This window comes from Podarcis cretensis (assembly GCF_951804945.1).
Source record: "Podarcis cretensis genome assembly, chromosome: 14".
NCBI lineage: Eukaryota > Metazoa > Chordata > Lepidosauria > Squamata > Lacertidae > Podarcis > Podarcis cretensis.
In genome coordinates, this window is record NC_137183.1 from 6,136,186 (window position 1) to 6,151,937 (window position 15,752).

A 15,752-nucleotide genomic window follows, 5' to 3' on the forward strand; every position below is an offset into this window, starting at 1 on the left:
GAAGCCATTCCCCTAAAAAAGAACAATTCTTGGAACTCAAGGGTGCTGGGAATTGCAGCTGTGTAAGGAAGGTCAGCAGTTCAAATCCCCGTGACAGGGTGAGCTCCCATTGCTCGGTCCCAGCTCCTGCCAACCAAGCAGTTCAAAAGCACGTTAAAGTGCAAGTAGATAAATAGGTACTGCTCTGGTGGGAAGGTAAACGGCGTTTCTGTGCGCTGCTCTGGTTTGCCAGAAGCAGCTTAGTCATGCTGGCCACATGACCTGGAAGCTGTACGCCGGCTCCCTTGGCCAATAAAGCGACATGAGCGCCACAACCCGAGAGTCGTCCGTGACTGGACCTAATGGTCAGTGGTCCCTTTACCTTTAAGGAGCAAACTACAGCTCCGAGGATTCTGTGCGTGCGTGTGCGCACACTTTGAACATATGGTGCATATGCAGCCTGCCTTTCATGCAATTGCAAAGCAAGCCATCAATCTGAGGACAGCCAGCACGGCACCACCAGAAAGGGGCTGGCTGCCTTTCCTGGGTTCAACGGAGCACTGTGGGCTACTTCCTGCCTACCTGGTGACATTGACAAGTTGCAACACTCCTGTGATGGCCTGGAACTCGGGCTCGGACTTGGAACCGGAGGAGTCTCGGTCCGCACTGGATTCTCTGCCTCAGGCGGCATCTGAACCTAGTCTGGGGCCTGATTCTGAAGAGCCCCAGTCTGCACAGGTTCCCCTGCAACAAACACCAGCTGGGCCGAGTCAGGGGCCTGAGCCTGCCCTGAATCCAGATGCGGGGATTACCTCGTTGCCTTCAGCTGGGCCATCACTTACAGCTGCTCCACTACCAGTTGGATCAGGAGAGGCTGAGGCGGCTTCTGGGTCTAGTAACCCACTGACGTCTCCCGAGCTGCAGAGACTCAGGTCTGAGAGAAGGAGAGACCTGAGTACTCACAGGAGAAGTGCCCGCCTTCGGGCAAGACAGGGAGCTGAGTCACCAGAGGATCAGAACTGGCCATTACCCCATCAGAGATGAAAGGCTGCCAGGCTCCGCCCCAGGTTGTGGGAGCAACATTGTTGCTTGCTGGAACCTGCCTCTTACCCTGTGCCTGGCCTAACCTGGTTTCCTGCCTTGGCCCTGTTGGACTGACTCCTTGTAGAATCCTTGGATTTGGGACCAGACCTGGACCGCGTTGCTCGGGTTAACCCCCGGTCCCAGCACAACTTCCTAGTCCAGGAAGTTACCATCTTTGCAAAGGTTTGGAGGCACTAGATTGTTCTGTGTTCCAGTTGTGTGGTATCACGGGTGGAGAGCCAGGGAAGGGTCAGAGGGAGCTGAGCTCAAATTCCTTCTCAGCCATGGAAGTTCATTTGGGTGACCGGGTTGGCTCAGCCATACTTTCTCAACCTAGCTTATCTAGAAGGGTGGCTGTGAGGATAAAATAGTGAATCATGGACACTTGTCTTGCTCGACCTTATGCTCTCCAGATGCTCCACCACCTGCACGGCTGCTGGCCAGGATGCCTGGGGCTGAGGGGGTTGGGAGTCTAACAACATCTGGAGAGCATCAGTTTGGGGAGGACTGATGTATACAGTTCTGGCCTTTCTGAAGGAAAAGTGGGAAGACAAATATAACAAGTTATTAAAAAAACGAAACAGATGGCCAACCATAAATCTGAACTCTAAAGATGCAACGAATCTGCATTGGCTACCAATTTGCAACCAGGCTGGTCTCATGGTTCTTGTTTAGATTCTTGCATTGGTTCACAAAGTTCTTAGCAACTTGGGCCCAAAGTCCACCTGATTCCTTATGCTCTGCCTCAGCTGCTGTGATCTTCTGATGGGGTGCTTTTGGTGGTCCAATCTGCCCCTGAGGTTCCACCTGGCGTTTATGAGGCACTGAGCCTGGCCCTGTGCCAACAGAGGTTCGGCAGGAGCCCATTCCCTGCTTGCTTTTAGTCAGCTTCTGAACAGGGGCGTAGCACTGCTCGTTGGTGCCTGGGGCAGGTGAGCACACTTGCCCAGCTCTTGCCGCCAGGTGGGTTCTCTCTTCACCCTCTGCTCTCACCAAGTCCCCGCTGCGTGTGAGTGTCTGAGGGCCCTGCTCCTTCCTGCCACTCACCATCTGGCCTGGGGCGGGGCCTGAAGCCTCATAAGGACTGCTGCACTCCGCTGCCCAGGAGGACTCTCCTGTGTGAGTGTATGGGACCCTGCTCCTTCCTGCCACTTACCACCTGGCCCAGGGCAGGGCCTGACGGGCCTCACTAGGACAGTTGCTGTTACTGCTGGAGGGGTGCAGAGTGCTTTTAAAATGTTTTAAAAATTTTATTTTGAATTTTTTGTATGTGGGGGGTGGGGGTGGGGTGGATGTTTATTGGGCCTGGGAATTTGTTTGATTTTATGTTTTTGTAATTTTTATTGTTTTTTGTTTGTATTGTTTTATTTGTGTTGTTGTTGTTGTTGTTGTTGTTGTTGTTGTTGTTGTTGTTGTTGTTTTTAAAGGTGTTATTTTGTTCTTAAGGGGAGGGGTCAGGGCTGCTGGGGAGTTGGTCCCAGCCAACAAAATGGCTGGGACATGTTTCACAGGGGGGAATGCACTGGGACAACCGATCTCAGTGATCACGGGTAGGAGGAGGAGTTACGCTAAGACCAGACCATGTCATTACAGAGGAGGCAGGTTTAGTCGTTGTCTGAGGACTATCCCTGCCTCCGGGTCTGGTCCTGACCGGATGGATACTAGAATCAGCAAGGGATACCCACATGACCTGAAAGTGTTGCTGTGCAATGCCAGGTCAATGATTCATAAGACCACTGCCATCCATGACTTGATCATGGATGGAGGACTTGACCTGGCATGTGTAACAGAGACTTGGTTGGATGAAGCCTGTCCTTGCCGCTGCTTGTCCACCAGGTTTCTCTTACGCACAGCAACCCAGGTCATGTGGGCGGGGAGGGGGGGGTTGCAGTGATTTTTAGGAAGTCATTAGTTTGCACCAGGCGTCCTATTGGGAAGACCCAATTTTCTGAGTGCATGTTCTGGAAGTTGGGCAATAGGGGCAGTACAGGATTCCTTTTGGTGTACCGACCTCCCCACTGCACCAAGGATTCCCTGCCCGAGCTGCTTCAGGTCGTGGCGGATGTTCTCCTGGAGACACCTAGCTTGGTTGTCCTAGGGGATTTTAACATCCATGCCGACACGACCTTACAAGGGGCCGCTCGGGACTTCGTGGAAAGCATGGCCTCCATGGGGCTGTCCCTGAATAAGTCTGGCCCAACCCATAGCCGCGGACATGCCTTGGACCTGGTGTTTACCTCTATGGATGTTGGTGATCTGACACTAAGTAAAAGTGAAACGAAAGAAGTGCCATGGTCAGATCACTTCCTGGTGCAACTGGACTTCTCTGCGACCCATCCCCTCTGCAGGGAGGTGGGACCGATTCGGATGGTCCGCCCCCGCCACTTAATGGATCCAAATGGTTTCCAGAGAGTGGTAGGGGATGCTTTATCCCATGTTGATGGCCTTTCAGCCGATTCCCTGGTGGCCCGCTGGAATGTGGAGTTAACCAGGGCTATTGACTGTTTGGCTCCGAAGCGCCCTCTCCGATTGCAAGGAGCCCGGAGAGCCCCGTGGTTTTCCACAGATCTGAGGGCAATGAAACAATCGTTGAGACGGCTAGAGCGCCGGTGGCGGATAACTCATTCCGAATCTGACCGGACACAGGTTAGAGCTCAACGTCGAGCCTACCAAGTGGCGATAGCAACGGCGAAGAAGACTTTCTTCACCGCCTCTATTGCATCTGCAGAAAACAGCAGCAGGAGACTCTTTCAGGTGGTTCACAATTTAGCGGAACCACCTGTAACATCGGGGCCCAGTACGGGCCATATGTTCTCCTGCAATGATTTTGCAAATTTTTTTGCAGATAAAATCGCTCAGATTCGGGAAGAAGTAGACTCCACCATGGGAGCAGGGCCGGGGCGGGAGAGTGCTAGAGTCCTGTCTGGTCAAGTTGTGTGGGATCAATTCCAATCTGTTACCTCCGAGGATGTGGACAGGCTGCTTGGACGAGTGAAGCCAACCACCTGTCTCCTGGATCCTTGCCCATCCTGGCTTATAAAAGCTAGCCGGGAAGGACTGGGCGATGGGCTTCGTGGGGTGGTGAATGCTTCCCTCCGTGAGGGAGCCTTCCCAGACCCGCTGAAAGAGGCGGTTATTAAACCGCTTCTTAAAAAACTATCTTTAGATGCGGCCACGATGGCCAATTATCGCCCAGTCTCAAACCTTCCATTCTTGGGCAAGGTGATTGAGCGAGTGGTTGCTGAACAACTCCAGGCACGCCTGGAAGAAGCGGACCATTTGGATCCCTTCCAGTCGGGATTCAGGCCTCATCATGGGACTGAAACTGCCTTGGTCGCACTGGTTGATGATCTCCGGCGGGCTAGGGACAAAGGTGAGAGCTGTTTCCTAGTTCTGCTGGATCTCTCAGCGGCGTTTGATACCATCGACCATGACATCCTTCTGGACCGTCTTGAGGGGCTGGGAGCTGGGGGCACTGTCATACAGTGGTTCCGCTCCTTCCTCCTGGGCCGTGTTCAGAAAGTGGTGGTGGGGGATGAGTGTTCAGACCCCTGGGCTCTCACTTGTGGGGTGCCTCAGGGTTCTGTCCTCTCCCCCATGCTTTTCAACATTTACATGCAGCCACTGGGAGAGATCATCAGGAGGTTTGGGCTGGGTGTTCATCAGTATGCAGATGATACCCAGCTCTACCTCTCTTTTAAATCAGAACCAGTGAAGGCGGTGAAGGTCCTGTGTGAGTGTCTGGAAGCGGTTGGAGGATGGATGGCGGCTAACAGATTGAGGTTGAATCCTGACAAGACAGAAGTACTGTTTTTGGGGGACAGGAGGCGGGCAGGTGTGGAGGATTCCCTGGTCCTGAATGGGGTAACTGTGCCCCTGAAGGACCAGGTGCGCAGCCTGGGAGTCATTTTTGACTCACAGCTGTCCATGGAGGCACAGGTCAAATCTGTATCCAGGGCAGCTGTTTACCAGCTCCATCTGGTATGTAGGCTGAGACCCTATCTGCCTGCAGACTGTCTCGCCAGAGAGGTACATGCTCTGGTTATCTCCCGCTTGGACTACTGCAATGCGCTCTACGTGGGGCTACCTTTGAAGGTGACCCGGAAACTACAACTAATCCAGAATGCGGCAGCTAGACTGGTGACTGGGAGCGGCCGCCGAGACCATATAATACCGGTCTTGAAAGACCTACATTGGCTCCCAGTACGTTTCCGAGCACAATTCAAAGTGTTGGTGCTGACCTTTAAAGCCCTAAATGGCCTCGGTCCAGTATATCTGAAGGAGCGTCTCCTCCCCCATCATTCTGCCCGGACACAGAGGTCCAGCTCCGAGGGCCTTCTGGCGGTTCCCTCACTGCGAGAGGTCAAGTTACAGGGAACCAGGCAGAGGGCCTTCTCGGTAGTGGTGCCCACCCTGTGGAATGCCCTCCCATCAGATGTCAAAGCGATAAACAACTACCTGACATTCAGAAGACATCTGAAGGCAGCCCTGTTCAGGGAAGTTTTTAATATGTGACATTTTAGTGTATTTTTCATCCTTGTTGGAAGCCGCCCAGAGTGGCTGGGGAAACCCAGCCAGATGGGCGGGGTACAAATAAATTATTATTATTATTATTATTATTATTATTATTAATTATTATTATTATTATTATTATCTCTGTGGGGCCGGGGTGCGCAGTTAGTGCCCCCGATTCTGCGCCTGGAGCCATACCCCCCTAACACTGCACTGCTTCTTCTAAAAACTGTATTATCCAGGCAGGCCTTTCGAACCTGCAATGCCCTTCCAACCAGCTCTTTGATGTTTCTGTCGTAACACTGTGTTTTTAATCTGTATGCTGCCTTGTGATATAGGAAAGTCCGGCTTATAAATATTTCAGCAGGTCTTGGCCTCCTACATAGGCCAATTTTGCTTTTTGATCTCATTAGCTGCACTGTTGTAGTAGTGGAGAGACACCCCTATTACCTGCACAGGTGATGCAGTGACCATCCTGGCATGCTGCTAAGAGGGAGTTCTGCCACACACACACACACACACACACACACACACACACACACATCTTCTTTTGCCCCAGATAAATCTTTGAGTTACCAGAGGACAAAAAAAAATCACTTTATTTGTGGTCATTATCAGTGTATATATAAAAATCAGAGAAGGCTCTCTACTCTCTTTCCACTGCTGGAAACCAGGAGGGGGGGGGGAGAGGGGACAGCGTGCACTTCTGCCACCAAAGACTAAGGCCCAAGCATCTCCTGCCCATTCTGTGGTGGAGAAAAAGTTGGCTGGTTGCTGGTTGTGTCCTGCAAAGAGTTTTGGAACCTCTTAAGTAGGTATAAATACTTTCCGTTGAAAGGCTAGTCCTTGGGTGACATGCCAAGGAAGAAAGAGTAGGAGAAAATATGGCACATTGCAGAACTTCCCTGACAAATTTAGCATTACTGAAAGATGCTGTTGGTGTTGTTTGGTGATAGACTCCTCCCCACATTTACCATTAATAAACATGGGGCACAGTCTGCTGGGAAGTTGTTATTGTAGGTGTTAGTGGAACTTGTGTAGGAAGGAGAGTGTCCAGGTGGATTGGGCCCTGTGGGTCAGACCTGCCTGTCTCCTGCACGGCATGTTTAAAAGTCCTCTGTGCACAGGGCGCCCTGTCCAATGTGTTCCTCCCACTCTTTTGTGCAGAGATAGCTAAAGTGTAGCCGCTTTTCCCTGATGTTGTCGGACTACAACTCCCATCACTCTTGAACATTAGCTATGCCTTGGGCTGAGGCTGATGGGAGTTGGGAGTCTAGCAACATCTGGAGGGCCAGGGGGGGGGTCACCCCTGCATTGGAGGTGCTGCTTTGGCCTTTGAGCCTAACAGCAACTTCGTTTGAGCCTAACAACCAGCCTAAATGCCCACTTCGTTCCCAAACTGTTGAATTGCTTGATTGAACTGTTACAGGTGGAAGATGTGAGTGGAATGAGAGGGGTACATTTGTAAAATGTTTTTTCCCCTCCAGAGCATTTGCCCCCATAAAATCAGAAAAGTGTATTTTGTGGATGGATACCGATGAACAGATGTCATAGGAACAGCAAAGTTATGATTAGTGATGCGTGTATTTAAACACACAACAGTGAAATTAGATAGGGCTGGAGACGCAAACCAAGAAACACAGGAAGGGAAGTACAGGGAACTCTTATAGTTTAGGAAGATCCTGTTAAGATTAAGATATCTGGCATGGGAAGTAAATCTGAGCACTTGGAAGTGCCTGGAATAAAGCCTTTGGTGTCCCAAACTTTAGTGCCCCAAAAAGTTAGAGACTGACAATTTTAAATTTGGTTTTTCCAATATTGAGTTTTCCACATCCATATATATATTTATATCTCTCCACAAAGATTGCCAGGATTTTAATGTGCATTTCTTCTAAAATACACATTTTTGCATCCAATTTGCCTAATTTAAAAAATATTTCCTCCCAATAGAATGCATTTTGTATATTTTCACATATTTGCATTTTTATACACATAATATGTGTGTGTGTGTTTACTCTTTTGGTTGAAGGGTTGCATCACAAAAGTTAGAAAAGTTCTTTTCCATATGTTTTGAGAAAGTGTATAAGAAAGCATATATTAGTGAAAACAATACACAAAATGCAAAAATGCATTCTATCAGGGGAAATGGGATCCAGAAGCCAGCCAGGAGCCTCTGGAGAAACTGGCAAATATGGCAGGAAAGGAATGAGTCTTTCCTGTTGTTTGTTCCCAGCATTCAGTTATGTAGAGGTAGACTGCCCTTAAACATGGAGTCCCCATCAGCCTTCACAAGCATTGTTATACTTGTCTGCCATCATTGGTCTAATCTTCCATGAAAACCATCTAAGTTAATTGCTGTTTGATAGCTGTGCTGTTAATGCCTTTAAAACACAGCCAGGCCAGCCTCATTTAAGGTTATCTCATTCAAGGGTGTATTTTCTTTTTAAAAAAACCTCCACCCTGTAAAATATAGCCCTTTTCAACAGATGCTTTTGGCAGTAATGAGTCTCTGCTAGTGGCACCACGGAACAATTAACAGCCTCTGTCTGCAGCTTGTTGACATGAACCTCACTCATTAGTGGTTAATTAGGCGACATTTTTTAAATTGCATAGGTTGCATTAGCAGGTCAGGTGACTGCTCCCCCTTTTAGATTCGGGGGGGGGTGGGGGTGGGAACTGGACCTCAGTTGCGCAGAGAGGATGGCAAACATCTTTCGCCAGGCGATGCAGCCATCTCCCCGTTCCCTTTCCACCTGTCCTGCAATGCAAAGGAGAGGGAGGTTCAGCTGCCTGGCCCAACTCGCAAGACCCTCTTTTTTTCACGTGGCCCACCTAGCAAGGGCTGCTCTGGGGGGGCATGTCCATTGTCCCTTTTTAAATGGAAGTGTGGAGCGATTTCTCTTCCTCCATGTTTGTGAGGGTGTATTTCTCATGTTCTGTGCTGCGCTGGGGTGGCTCCCGAGGGGCATGGTGAAGTTCAATGAAGAGCATGTAGATAGCAGTTCCGATAGCGGCTCCAACCATCGGGCCGACGATAGGGACCCACCAAAAGTGGTGGCCAGCCCTGGGGGAAGAGAGAGAGAGAGAGAGAGAGAGAGATTAACATTCCAGTGTTTTCAATGCCTACATTTTTGTAGACCTGATTTGTGGCGGCTCCCCACTTCCACTATCAACTGACTCTCCAGTGTGGTGAGGCAATGTGGTACTGAAGATTTGAACTGGCCACTGTGCTTTCAGTTAAAAGCTTCCTATCCGTGGGAAAAGCTACCTCAGCCCTGGTAGAACCTCTCCTGGTATGTCCCACGGAGGACCTTACGGTCTTCAAACAAAAACATCTTGGAGGTCCTGGGCCACAGGGAGGTTAGGCTGGCCTCAACCAGAACCAGGGCTTTTTGGGCCGTGGCCCCGATCTGGTGGAAGGCTCTGTCACAAGAGACTAGGGGCCTGCGGGACTTGACATCTTTCCGCAGGGCCTGCAAGACAGAGCTGTTCCACCAGGCCTTTGGCCAAGGCAGTCTGACCCCCTCCTTTGGCAATCCTCACAGAACTCTAGCCCAATGGTTGCCATTAATTTGATTTTGAATTGATTTTAAAATGAATTGATTTTAGAATGCTGTGTTACTTTTATTGTTGTTAGCCGCCCTGAGCCCGGCTTCAGCTGGGGAGGGCGGGATATAAATAAATTATTGTTGTTGTTGTTGTTGTTGTTGTTGTTGTTGTTGTTGTTGTTGTTGTTGTTTCTCCTTGCTAGGTTGTTAAAGGCAAAGGAGCGGAGCCAGTAAATGGATCTGCAAGGGACCCACCTCTGCTACTGTCAATCTTTGGGTGCAGCCACGTGGGGGCTGGTTTGGAAACAGGCAGAGCTTGTTTTGAGGGGCACCCTGTTCCCCATTCTGTTTGCAGGCTACCATTGCTGATTAGAGCAGGAGGGGTGGGAACCCCTTTGACGTGGCACCTTGTAGCTGAAGCACTGCAACTTCTTACATTTTCAGGACCAGGCCTGACAGCCTGCAGACAAAACCTCTTGAACTGGAAGTTTATCCTCATTTTGAAATGCAACAGAAATCACGTCATAGTGCGATGATGCTAGCAGGGGTGGAATTGGGTAATATGCTGCCCTGAGCAAGGACAAAATCTGCACCCCCCCCAATACTTCTTATTTTCACAATAATTCCTTTTGGTACAGTTGCTTATTATTATTGTTTTGCACACCCTTGGGCTCAGCACCCGGGGGGGGGGGGGAGGAACCACCAACTCTTCCCTAAATCTGGCACTGATGCCAGCCACACTGGAGGCTGCGGGAACGACAGCAGCAGGAGCACTCTTGGAAGGAAGCTCATATTCTTATTAATAATAATAATAATAATAATAATAATAATAATAATTTATATCCCGCCCTCCCCAGCCGAAGCCGGGCTCAGGGCGGCTAACAACACTAAAACAGTACATTATTAGAGTCTCCCAAGAACAATTGACTGTTTCCTCTGCTCCGATTAGAAAGAGCTGCTTATGTGTGTCCGCTAGAGGTCAGCCTTGCAACGCGATGGAGGCGAAGGCAGAGGCATCGTCTCCATCACCCTGAACTCCTCCACCTTCCTCTGTCTTTTCTGAGCCTTGGCACTCATGGGATGAAAGACCCACACCCTCTTATTTCAGTGAGCTTTTAAGAACCGCTTCTGCTTCCACAGCCAGGTGAAAGAGCTTCAGCTTAGTGTTTAGAGCACCAAACCCCTGCCCCAGGTTCAGACCTCAGTCTCTTCAGGTAAAAGGTAGCAGGTTAGGGAAACACGACAGCCAGGTAACATACAACAGTGTTTTTAACATGGAAGTTCCTGGGAAGGGGCCCCCACTGAGCTGCCGCTGCTGCTGCACCACAGACAGAACAAGCCAGAGTCCGGCTTCTGGTATTCTGTAAACCTGGACTCCTACCACAAGCCAAGAACATACCTTGGTAATTGCTCAGGGTTTGTTTGGAGTGAAGCCAATTCAAAAGACAAGACGGACTCCCTTGAGAAGCGTGCACCACCATGCTGGCCTTTCACATTAAATCATAGTTTGTTTTACATTATGGTTTAATGTGGCATTAAAACTGGGCCATAATAATAATAATAATTTTTTATTTATACCCCGCCCTTCCCGGTTCAAAAACCGGGCTCAGGGCAGCTAACGACAAATTTAAAACACTTTATTATAAAAGCAGCATAAAATACAGTATAAAAACATGAATAACAATAAAATTCAAAAATCAAAAATCAATTAGATAATCCCCAGGGCTAGCTGGCTGAATTGGTCCTACTTGGGCCAGCGAGGAGGCCAGGGGAGAATTAGTTGTGGGGTCTCAGAGCGGGTGATCTTCACAAAAGGCGAGGGGGAAGGAAGAGAAGGGAAATAAAAGATCAGGCTGAATTCAAATTAAAGGCCAGGTGGAATAAGACAGCTTCAGATAGATAGATATAGATACGATATCCATATGCTGATATCTATGGGGCAGAGTGGTGGTTCTGCCCATCTCTGCTTTTGCTGGCCAGGGTGAGGAGCTACTTCAGAGTAGCAGCCAAGAGACTGAGCTATGAGTCGGAATCTCACCCCTGCCATGAACACGGATCTCATGAAGTGACTTTAAACTAGTCACTCTGCCTCCGACTGAGGGTAATAATGATGATTTACAGGATTGCTCTAAGGATTGCAGCAAGGTAATTCACGTGAAAACAATGATAAGAACATAAGACAACCTGCTGGATCAGGCCAGGATCCTGTGGTTGACCAGATGATCATGGGAAGCTTGCTGGCCAGATATGAGGAAAACATCAACCCTTCCCACAGACCCCACCTATGAGCAAAGCCATCATGGATCATGCCCCTTGATAGCCACATCCTCCGTTAATTTGTCTAATGCTCTTTTAAAGCCATCCCAGCTTTTAAATGGTTCCACAAAGGCAGTTTATCCTTCTGCCAAGGCGAGCTGACTTACGTGAAGACTTCAGGCCCCCATCCAGCAAAGTAGGTGAAGAGGCGTGGGGACAGGTCTCTGGCAGGGTTCATGGCACAGCCACTGTTCCTGGCCATGGAAGAAGTCAGCAGTATGATGACCAGGCCAATGGCGATGGGCTCCAGCCCCTTCGGCACAGGAAGGTTGCACGGGTCAAAAACGGCAAAAATACCCAGGAGAAGGATGGCTGTCGACATCACCTGGTCAGTGAAAAGCAGGCGGATTCAGCTCAGGAGGTAGGAGCAGCCCAAGACATTTGGGTACCAGAAAAGGGTGCCTCCCCCACCCTGGGAAGAAGAGGTGAGTGAAGATCGACAACAGGAACAAGGGGCCGGGGGGGATATTGACATTGGGGTCTGCTGCCCCTGTGGATCCTGCCACCTGAAGCAGTCGCTTCACAGATTGGCTAGCCATGGACGAAGATTTACATCTGGATCCATTGTCTCAGTGGATCCTACCGCCTGAGGCAGTTGCCTTACTTGGCCTCATGGGTGGGCTGGCCCTGCCAGGAAGAAGTAATTTTTATTATTGAGGGAGTGCTCAGCCGCTCCCACAAAACTTTTAAAAGACTTCCCTTTAAAAAGCCACCACAGTTAGCAGCTGCCAGGGGCACTGGAGGCAGCCTCGCCAGCTGCCTATGCATATAGGAAAGGGCAGCTGAGGACATTGTGGGGTCCTCAGGAAGTGCAGGCACCTGGGGAGGCTGCAGACCACCAGAGAGATGGTTTGCAGAATTAAAGAGAGGATTCTCAAATACCTCAAAAGTAAGGTAAGCAGAACAAAATGCCCACACGCTGTAATTTTTGAATAAAACGTCTTATTAATTGATGTGAAATGTTTGACAAGAATGTAGAAGAAAATTTCAGCACAGAACCAGTGTCTTCAGCCCTCCCTCCTGCCCCCAAATGGTGGTAGAAAGGTTGCATGAGCAGAGCTGGCCCCCAATGAGCCCTTGATACGGGACTACTCCTGTGCCCAGTTTCCAGTACACAAGGTTGGAAAATCCCTGGCCCAAAACTTGGGGTGTGGGGAGGTCCTACAGAGACTTCAAGCCCCCAAAGGTGGTGAAGATTCCAGCTTCCTCATACCCAGTTTTACACCACAGTTCATCCAAAGGAAAGCTCTTTTGTGGGCAGACCCTAACATTATTTCTTTCTTACTCCACTTTGTGCTAACCAGCTTCCAAATCCATTTCGCAGAGCTGGAAAAATAAAATTGCCCTGGAATTTGGCACAGCTGGTTCCTGGGCAACGGGAATGTTATTCCAGCCCTAAAGTCCTGTTTCCACCCCATGCCTTCCCAGTGGCTCAGGTGTGTAATAGCAGTAGGGAGTCACCTTACCCCATATATGCCCGCTCAAGTGCTTCAGCCTGCAGAACTGGCACTGTTACAGGTGCCACGTCATCCCCATTCCACACACGGACATAGTTCATCATTTAGTGTGGCAGAGCCTGCACTTCGGAACTCCCTGCCTATTGACACCAGGCAGGTGCTTTGCTTTACTCTTTTTGGCGCCTGCATAAAATGTTTTTGTTTAGGCAAGTCTCTCCTGTCAGGTAGACGTTACATGTGTTTTATCTCTCTTTAGCCACTGTAGATTTCAATTTGTCTGTTTAATGCTTTTATATACTTGATTTTATGGGATGCGGGTGGCGCTGTGGGTTAAACCACAGAGCCTAGGAATTGCTGATCAGAAGGTCGGCGGTTCGAATCCCCGCGAAGGGGAGAGCTCCCGTTGCTCGGTCCCTGCTCCTGCCAACCTAGCAGTTTGAAAGCACGTCAAAGTGCAAGTAGATAAATAGGTACCACTCCAGCGGGAAGGTAAACGGTGTTTCCATGCACTGCTCTGGTTTGCCAGAAGCTGCTTAGTCATGCTCGCCACATGACCTGGAAGCTGTACGCCAGCTCCCTCGGCCAATAAAGCGAGATGAGTACCGCAACCCCAGAGTCGGTCACGACTGGACCTAATGGTCAGGGGTCTCTTTAGCTTTACTATACTTGATTTTAACTGTGTTTTTCCCGCCCCTCAGAGAATGTTAATCTTTTATTTTAATTTTATGTAGACCTCTTGTTTTACAATCAAGTGGTATTTCAGTTTTGTTAAATAAACACATGAAAGCACTTAATAGTGGAACCCTCAGCTCAGTCACTCCAGCTCCCATAATCCTGCCTGCTAGATGCCCAGCTGAGCCGCACAGGAGACAGGTTTAAATGGGTGAAATTACCTGATCTGAAAATCCATTTGCCACGGACAGATACTCCTCTGGGTAAGTTGCAAAAATATGTGCCGTTTTATTTACTCCTGTGACGGTGAGCTTTCCCCCAGTGTAGAACATCAATAAATCTAAGGGGAAACGATGGTTAATAAATATTAAGCATTTAAGCAGCATATTTCAGAGCACCTCATAGAAGGGCACTGCAGTCCCTTTTGTGCTCTTGAGGCATTGCTTTCTTGCAACTAGCGTGAAGTGAAATTGAAAAGTCTGCTTGGTACACACACACACACACACACACACACACACACACCATTAAAACTCTTCAGGTGGGGCACATTCCTGAACTAACCACTGTTCTCTCCTTGCGGGAGAGGGGAGATTTAATTACTCATTTCCTCTTTGCAGCCAGAGCAATTGCTGAGCATTTTTAATGTTTTTGTTTATTATAAATAATGATCAGAATTATTTTTTTATGACTGCAAAGAGGAGACCTAGAATTAAAGCCTTCCGCCATCCGCAGCAGGGAACAGGGGCTGACTCACTAAGGGTCAACCCAGGAACGTTGGCCATGGCAGAGGACAGGAGACAAGCAGGGGCAAAAGTCTCTTGAATAGAAAGGGGCAAGGAGGAGCCTTATAATTAAAGAGACAGATCCTCTGAAAAGAGGAGTTTGTTGCTAGTCCACATGGGACAAGTGGAGGCAAAAATTAACTAACTAATTAAGTAATTAATCTGTCACATCTGAAGAAAGGCAGGAAGGACTCACACACTTTGGCAGAAACCTTTTATAGATTTTCTGGGAATAAAACAAATGAGAGTGAACGAGTGAAGTTAATTGTGGAGAAAATGGCTTCAGTGGAAGCAAACCCCAGTCTGCAAACTTGGACCGCCCTCTCATACCCTCCAACATTTCTCTGATGAAAATAGGGACATCTCATTCCATAATGATGATTTTACTATTTCTACCCCACACATCTTACTGGGTTGCCCCAGCTACTCTGCACAGCTTCCAACATATGTAAAAACATAATACATTTAACATTAAAAAAAACTTCCCTATACAGTGGTACCTCGGGTTACATACGCTTCAGGTTACATACACTTCAGGTTACAGACTCTGCTAACCCAGAAATAGTACCTCGGGTTAAGAACTTTGCTTCAGGATGAGAACAGAAATCGTGCTCCGGCGGCGCGGAAGCAGCAGGAGGCCCCATTAGCTAAAGTGGTGCTTCAGGTTAAGAACAGTTTCAGGTTAAGAACGGACCTCTGGAACAAATTAAGTTCTAACCCGAGGTACTATTGTACAGGATTGCCTTCAGACAGGTTGGGGGCAGGATAATGCCATATCCTCAAACATTTCTTCAATGAAAATAGGGACATTTTAAGGAAAAGTGGGACATTCCAGGATCAAATCAGAAACTGGGACAGCTTCTCTAAATCCAGGACGTCCCTGGAAAATAGGGATACTTGAAGGGCTTGCCCTCTCCCTCCCGTCCTTCTCAGAAACATGCTTTTCTTTACCTCCTCCCACATGTATGTGTGTGTGTGTTGTTTAGTTCAGCATCAAGTCTGATGAAGCATGATTAGCATCCTAATAAGAAGAATAAAGTAAAGGTAAAGAGACCCCTGACCATTAGGTCCAGTCGTGACCGAATCTGGGGTTGCGGTGCTCATCTCGCTTTATTGGCCGAGGGCCGCGGTGTACAACTTCCGGGTCACGTGGCCAGCATGACTAAGCTGCTTCTGGTGAACCAGAGCAGCGCCGTTTACCTTCCCGCCAGAGTGGTACCTATTTATCTACTTGCACTTTGACGTGCTTTTGAACTGCTAGGTGGGCAGGAGCAGGGACCAAACAACGGGAGCTCACCCCATCGCGGGGATTCGAACTACCGACCTTCTGATCGGCAAGCCCTAGGCTCTGTGGTTTAACCCACAGCGCCACCCGCATCCTCTAATAAGAATATTAATTAATA

General features: G+C 48.9%; 1 protein-coding gene across 2 annotated transcripts in view; it reads right to left on the reverse strand.

Annotated features, from left to right (window-relative positions):
• Positions 1–7,139: 7,139 nt before the first annotated feature.
• Positions 7,140–15,752, reverse strand: part of AQP9 (aquaporin 9) — a 28,682-nt gene continuing 20,069 nt past the window's right edge. For both annotated transcript variants that reach the window (XM_079953471.1, XM_079953470.1), the window contains 3 exons: positions 13,789–13,907; positions 11,546–11,763; positions 7,140–8,638 (listed from right to left, as the gene is read on the reverse strand). In XM_079953471.1, the coding sequence (XP_079809597.1) occupies positions 8,449–8,638; positions 11,546–11,763; positions 13,789–13,907 (527 nt within the window). In that variant the 3' untranslated portion in view covers positions 7,140–8,448. The remainder of the gene's footprint in view (positions 8,639–11,545; positions 11,764–13,788; positions 13,908–15,752) is intronic.